The sequence below is a fragment of the Pollachius pollachius genome, assembly GCF_949987615.1.
Source record: "Pollachius pollachius genome assembly, chromosome: 11".
Classification (NCBI taxonomy): Eukaryota; Metazoa; Chordata; class Actinopteri; order Gadiformes; family Gadidae; genus Pollachius; species Pollachius pollachius.
In genome coordinates this window covers 12,828,241-12,835,754 of record NC_136944.1, presented here as the reverse complement: position 1 = coordinate 12,835,754, position 7,514 = coordinate 12,828,241, and the positions used below count along the sequence as shown (strand labels likewise).

General features: G+C 40.9%; 1 protein-coding gene across 1 annotated transcript; it reads right to left on the bottom strand.

Moving 5' to 3' along the window:
• Positions 1-5,252: 5,252 nt before the first annotated feature.
• Positions 5,253-7,289, bottom strand: LOC307083209 (uncharacterized protein; the record flags this gene model as incomplete). The annotated part of the gene is made up of 6 exons (XM_079747043.1): positions 6,545-7,289; positions 6,290-6,440; positions 5,820-5,903; positions 5,531-5,741; positions 5,302-5,429; positions 5,253-5,260 (listed from the first exon to the last, which is right to left on the bottom strand). The coding sequence occupies exons 1-6, from the start codon at positions 6,641-6,643 to the stop codon at positions 5,253-5,255; spliced, it is 681 nt and encodes a 226-aa protein (XP_079603169.1). The 5' UTR covers positions 6,644-7,289.
• Between the last annotated feature and the right edge of the window lie 225 nt (positions 7,290-7,514).

Here is a 7,514-nt window from a genome sequence, read left to right as displayed (position 1 = left end):
AAACGTTTTTGGTTTTTATCAAGCTATTTTGTTTGTTCCAAAGATGTGTACCTTTCTTACACCTTTTTTATTTTTTATTTTTTTTTATTATTTTTTTACAAAGAAAGACTTTAGTTCTCAGTTGGAGACACTATTTTGTTTACATTTTTACAAGGAAATGTTCACTTTTTCCTTTACCATTTTTGATAAAGAAGGACTTGATCTTGGAGAGACTATCTGATCACCTGATCTCCACACCCACGCAACAGGAAGTGAAGCATCACGTCTTCGTTTTGAAGGAAATGATGATCTGTGGTCTCTGGAAATGTTACATTAATATATCAAACTTGCTCTCAACATTCTGTCTTGTGATTTTGTAAATACATTAAAGTCTAGAGTACATACAGTATGAGTTAACTTTAATAATACTTAACGTTTTTTTCAAGTATATAAATAGTATGCTACAAGTAATATACTAAGCAAATTTAGAAGTATACTTAAAGTATAACAATAAGTAAACTAGCAAGATATTCTAAGTTCATAAAATAAACTAGTAAACTAAAAATGTGGAGTAGAAGTATATACCTAGTACACTAGTAGTATATAGATGAGTATACTTGTATACTTAAAAGTGTACTTTTGTAAACTTAAAATTACCTCAAAGTATACTTTAATAAACTAAAATGTGGACTAGAAGTATATACCTAGTGCATTAGTAGTATATTGATGAGTATACTTTAAGTATACTTTTATAAACTTAGAAATGTTCCAATTTAGTATTAAATTAGTATACTTTCTAGTATTCTTAAAGTACATGGTCCATAGTATACTTGCTATACTTATACTTATACTCAAGTATACTTAATAAAATAAACTTCAAGTATACTACTTTTTGCTAAGGGAACATAATAAAACTATTCTAATACTTTAATAATTATGCTTTTTCTTATTCGTATTGCATGCTTATTAAATGTATAACTCTGTTTGACTTCATCTCCCTCAAAAAGGAGTCCCCTTTAATTACGATTGATCAAACATGTTTTTGACACCTCAAAGGGCATTATCTCGCTTACCCTTAGCAAAAAGTAGTATAAGAGGGCTAGAACTCCAAATCTCGGATATGTCGTACACGGGGCCCCGGGAAATGTGTGTAAACATTTTAGCATCTCTAGCTATCTCGAAAAGGTGGAAAAAGGGGCGTGACCTCCAACAGTAGAGTAAATGTATATGACAGAAGTTATTTTTCTAGTCCCCATTTACTGTGGGATGTAGGTGTACATTTGTGGCTTAAGGTGGGTAGACACAGCTGGCCTGTGGACACGTTTTTGAAGTCTGGGGTCAAAAGGTCAAAAGGAGCCGGCACCACACCGCTTATGAGATAACAAAAAGTTAATGTGCATTTCTCTCATAACTTGTCCTTAAAGTGACTGTCAGCGTATGCTTTTGGCGACTGGGTTGCCATACCACAAAGGTTCAAAATAGTTTTTCATCAACCCCCAAACCTTGACATTCTTTCTCATTATAACAAGATATTTCTCGAATCTCATCCACTTCTGAAATTGTATATATGAATGAAATTCATAGTATCCGCGTTTACATGGCACATCTGATCCGCATAGATTTCTATGCGTCATAGATCTCTTCCTAAAATGTGATCCGAATGTACTGTATACATGGCAGTAACAAAAGTGTCCGTTAAGTCTCGTGCATAGAAATCTATGCGGAACAGATGTGTCCATGTCAATAAGGCTAGTGAGGTTATAGCACTATTTATTCTCACCCACCCCATCTTGAATTGAAGAGATAGATTTTTTTATTTTTTTATTTTAAACATAGCAATAACAATGATCATTTGTGTACATCAAGCGAGGCACGAAACCACACCATCAACTAAGTTGCTTGTTCTCTTGCATCTTCCTCATCCTCGCTGGTGTCTGGACTGACCAGGCCCATCGGATCACATTCCTCTTCCTCACAAACATCAAGGAGGACAGAGGCCAATGGACCTAGAGCAGTCTTATACCGCTGCAGGACCATTTGATGTCGTTCTTCCACTTCCGCAAGTCTTCTTGCCAAGAGACAGTGAAGTCCATTTTCATCTTCTACAAGTAGAGGACAGAAAACCCAACAACGTTAATATATATTGAAACATCCCCCACTAATTGAATACATTAAATGGGATCCCCAAAACTTGTCTTTAACTTACCGTATCTTGCAAGCTCCGTCTTGAGGGCCACTCCCAGGTTCTGCAACCACGTACAGTGCTGGGCCATCTCCAACACCAGGATAGGGAGCTCCTCTTCCAGCCGTGTTTTCAGCATTTCTTGGTCGTGCAGTCGTTTCTTGACCCCGATTGTTACTAATGATCCAAAATATTAAGATCAATACATGAGTATCTGCTAAACATTTAGCAATGCAACCATAATGGAAACAGAATTTAGAAATGATGTTTCTTTCCCAAAATCGTTTTATATATTACAAAACCACCATTATATTTAATATATCATTTCAGGATAGTTCACTATTCCGATATACTGCATGACATTTTAAAAGCATTGAAAAATGCATACCACTGCCATAGTCCTCCCATGGCCATATTGCGCCAGTGCTCTGTCCAGCCAAAGAGTGGTCAACCAAGGCCACATCAATCCTTTTGGAGAGGTCTGCAACAAGACTGTTGTATTTATCAATCTCCTGGAGAAGGCGCTTTTTGTCTTCCGTCAACTTTCTTCGGAGACGATGGCGAAGCTTGTTGCTGTCTAGATTGTTTAGGAGAAACGTAATATGCAGACACAAAAACCTTGTATAGGTTATATTAAAAACAATATAGATACATTGTTAGGTATACCGGATAACTCAAGAAAAAGCCTACATACCATTCTGACGGTAGAGGGTTTGTTTCTGTTGCTTTAGACCCAGATGGAGACCCTCAATGGACTGCTGGAGAACGTGCAGACCCGTTACTGGGGTCTCTGTAGATATCCGTTAGGGTGAAATTAAGCTCAGTGTACTGTATTCTATACAATGCAACCGAGTTTTCTAGATTTTTGCAGCACTAATGCTTCACTGATTGTGTATTATTTTGATTACCGTTTGAACACAAATGTCTGTAAGGAAACTGCAAAAAGGCATGTATATTGTTCTGTCCTCACCGCTCTCTGCCCATTCCTTGACTTCAGCAATCCACTGTACAGCCATTGCATTTGAGCACTGCAGGTCCTTCTGCAGTTGTGACAGCCTCTCTGCCTCTTCTTCTGCCCTTTTAGATGTCTAAAATATTTACAATAATTACAATAGGAACTCAGTCTGCCTAACAACTGGCACAAAAACATACATGAATATGAAACATACCTTCACATATCTTGTGGAGAGGGCCTTGTGTAGCGTCTCTGCTTTGTGATGGTTCCAACCCATTGCATGCACAGTGAGCATGTCCACACGTGCTGGTATAAGGAGAATTACATTATGTTCTGCAATCTATGAGCAATATTAGATGATAGCATAAACTCAGACCAAAGTGACTTACCTGCTTTTGACATGTACTTTGTTGTCAGGGCACAACGGGAGAGGTAGCTGTTTATTTGCTCCACCTCCTCACCGGCAGTTGTGCCTGCTCCCTTCTGATTCCGACCACTCCATTTTATCTGTTGCAAGGATGGGTGGATTTGGGGTTCATTAGAGCCAATGAAGCAGTTGGAAAACGTGGACAAATATTATGGAAAAGGAATTCAGCTTAAAGCTGTCCATTCCTATAGTAACACATGGCGTATTCATTTGAAAATAACAGATAACAGACATACCTCACACTTGGTAGCATGAGCTCTTGCATGCATGATGCTCAGGAAGGGCTTCATTTCTGTGAGGCTCTTGAGAGCTGGAATGACCGAAGCAACTTTTTGTAGGTATGGCCAGTATTTGCATGCCACATCCATAGCAAAAAACTGTGCCTTGCTTGGGAGAAGCTCCCTTTGGAGATACATAGGATACACAAATATCTCTCCTCGGTACATGTTAAGGGCTTTTAAAAGGAAGCCATGCCGACACACCGCAACCTCAACGCCTTCCTCATCCAGTTTAGAGGCCCGCCTAGAGGTCTCCCTTGCTGCTGCCCATTGAGAGTCTCCACATGTGCCTCTCCCCTTTATCTGTGAATATAGGTCATACACATATTGTTAATGTAATTCACGACAAAAGAGTAGGGAGTATGGAATACTTCTAGAAGTCCAGGAAATGCAATGATTCCTTTAGTAACAGAACTATTTGAGTGTTTAAACTTAGCTTAAACTTACATTCTTCACCGCCATCTGTATTGTGTTGACAAAATCAGACACCTCACTGTCTTTGGCTAGAAATAGCCCATCAAAAAAGGGAGTGTCATTAGATCTAGGGGAAAAATATATAACATCCATTACCTACTCTTGTTGTCACTTACAGTCACGACTCAATTACCAAAGAGAACTTAAAGTGCACCTTCCAGTATGGCCAAAGCGATAAAGCTTCCTGTTGCCATCTGCTGACACTGCTACCATTTCAGGTGTGCAGGCAGGGCAGGTGAAAGGGGTATCACAGCAGAGCTGGTCTTTCTCAAAGGAGGCGTATGCAAACTCAAGAAAGCTCCTCTGCAGGGCATCCCCGTTGATCTGTCCAGACTAGAAAGTATATCAGAATATGGAAAACATTTTTGAGATAGTCAAAAAAAAAAAAAAAAATTGCTGACAATATTGGTGAGCATAATAAATAGTATTGCTGATGTCACTTACTCTTCCTGCACACAGTGTGCGATGTTCCAGCATTTTTGCAAGGGCTTGCCTGGAGAATCCAGGTGAGATCAACTTCAGCTCCTGAAAGGTGTTGAGGAGGTCCACCGTGTAGATTGTGGAAGCATTTGCAGAAGCTGGCCAATATCCACTCCTGACTAGGTCTCTCACATCAGGGGCCCACTGCTGCAGGCATGTTTGGCACACATAACGTGGCAAATGCAAATCATAACGCCCTAACGAAAAAAACAACATTAGTCATAATCATTGACACATATTGTATATTAGACTAACAGAAGTCTAAATAGAGAACTGGTTTCTACCATTGATGGTAATCAAGATGACTGGTTTCCCAGCTTCCACTGTGAAGCTAGGGACCTGGCAGGTGCAGTGCTGTGCTGGCATTGTGGGTAAAATGCGATCTGTCGAAAAGAAAAGTGAACATTCTGTATATGGCAGCAGACTGAATAAACAAGATAAGGATCAGGAAGTCTAGACAGGTAGATTTGTCAGACCTTACCTTGCTCATGTGTGGCATATATTCCAGTCTCTCCTCTTGAGATACATGTGGATGGGGGAATGGCTTTAAAGAAGCCATCCACAACGCTGTCCCTGTTGTGGAGTGGCCATTTGCTGTGGTTATGCATGTCGCAGGCCCCACAAAACCACTGCTCCGGAAGGCACTCTCTGCACCTAAGCAGACAAAACACTCAAGTCAAGTCACTCAATTTATATGATATACTTTTTTTAGTGTACATAGATACATTCTATTATTTGATTGATGAACATCCAACCTTATAACAGCCGGCTTGTGGCAGAAGCAACACAATGGCTTGCCAACAGCCTCAGATTCCAAAAGGCATCTGAGGTGGTACGGCCGTGCTTCCTCCCAACGGTCAGAGGCTTTCTGCTGCCTAACAGACCACGATGATGCTGCGCTTCTCTCAGGCTCAGCAGGACAGGGGCTTGAATCCAGTAGGGCAGAAAGCCTCTCCATGTTTTGTTCTGCAAATAAAATATAACCAAATGATCTACATTCAATATACAGTATTTGGATTTCAGAATTAAACACTGTATATTTACCAAACATCTCTTGAGGATTTTGCTGTGCTCTGGGTAAGGGCAAGGAATCCTCTGAAGGAAGTGCCAACACCTCAGTGTCCATGCCTGTTAAACAGTACATGACAGATTAATATATCTCTACGGCAGACACTCAAGTGCTTGCACTGCTGCAAGAAACTCATTTGACAGTAAGTACGTCAATCAAACGGTCGTACGGCAATCCCTCTCCCCCGCTCCCATGTACTTGTACTTGGAATGGGTAGAGTCAGCGTTGAAGGAGAGGGGGTAGGACCATTTGAGTTGTGTATTTTCAAAATCTGCTGGCGTTTCGCAAATCCCATACCCAACCTTGAACGGTCCAAATGTTACAAATCGACTTTGACCCACGGGAACGAAAAATCGAATAATAGAAAATTCTGACCCATCCCTAATTGCCATGGGTAATTGTTTGTCACCAAATTAAACTAATCTGAATTTGCACATAAACAAACCTGTAGTTAGGCCACTCCATCGGTCTGCACGGCCTGTATGGCCCGCACGGCCTCCACGTCTCCCTCTGGCCTTGCCGCGTCCGCTCCGTTTGGTTGAGCTCCGTGGTGAATCCCCTCCAGATCTTGCCCGATTGACATTCTCCGCAGCCTCCTGTGTGTTTAAGTCCAACATCTTGTTAGACGGAGTTTCTGAGGTACTGAAACATTCATTTCATGTACAAGTTCAAGTTCAGTTAATGTACAAAAGGTTGTTACCATGGCTTCTGCAAGGAATTGGTCATGCATCAACCCAACGGCAAGGTGTCTTCCTTCTGTGCGGGGGTCACGGAGATCCAGGTCAAACAACTTGTCCATAGCAACACGAGAGAAAAGTTACAGCGATAGAATGAATAGAACTACTGCCGACAATCGATCTTGAGAATGCTTGTAAGATTAGCAGTCCTATCTATATGTCGCTCGAGAGCAGCGTCATAGAGCTCGTAAGTTCGCCCCTTCCGGTAGGCCCCTCATGGGACCTCTGAGATCGAAAAATATGAATGGGTTTCAATGGAGAGAAAGTAATTATTTTCTGGTCCCCGTCTTTATATGTGCTGGATTACACATATGTATACGTAGCGGAAGAGTCGGAGCCAGGCTGAGCCAAAGTCGGCGCATTTTCCACATAGCCTGCATTAATAGAGTCATTTTTTAGTTTTTATAGTTTTTTATAGCTGCTAGGCGTAAAGAGTTCACCTTTCAAAGCGGGATGTTTATTGCGGGGGAGGAGCCACGGCGGCAGTCGTGATCGTAATTTCCGGTTAGTGCACCACGGAGTACTCGATTTGGAACAGCACTCACATCTGAAAAATTAACGTAGTAGATAGTACGGATAGTATACTTCCTTTAAGTATACTCATGGAAGTACAGGTATTGGAACACGGCAGCCTTAACAGCATAGCCTATTTGTATAATAAGGGAAATAATTACTTTTCCAAAGCCAAAACTTACTTTATTTTTCAAGTTTTACAAAGAAGAAATCTAAAAATCATTGTACAAGATACTGTGTGTGTGTGTGTGTGTGTATTTGTGTGTGTGTGTGTGTGTGTGTGTGTGTGTGTGTCTGTGCGTGTGCGTGCGTGTGTGTGTGTGTGTGTGTATAACACGCTATTTTATGTTGAAATGCGACGTAATCCAGTGTTCACGAAAAGTACACTGTCAACGTATGCTTTTGGCGACTGGGTTGGCT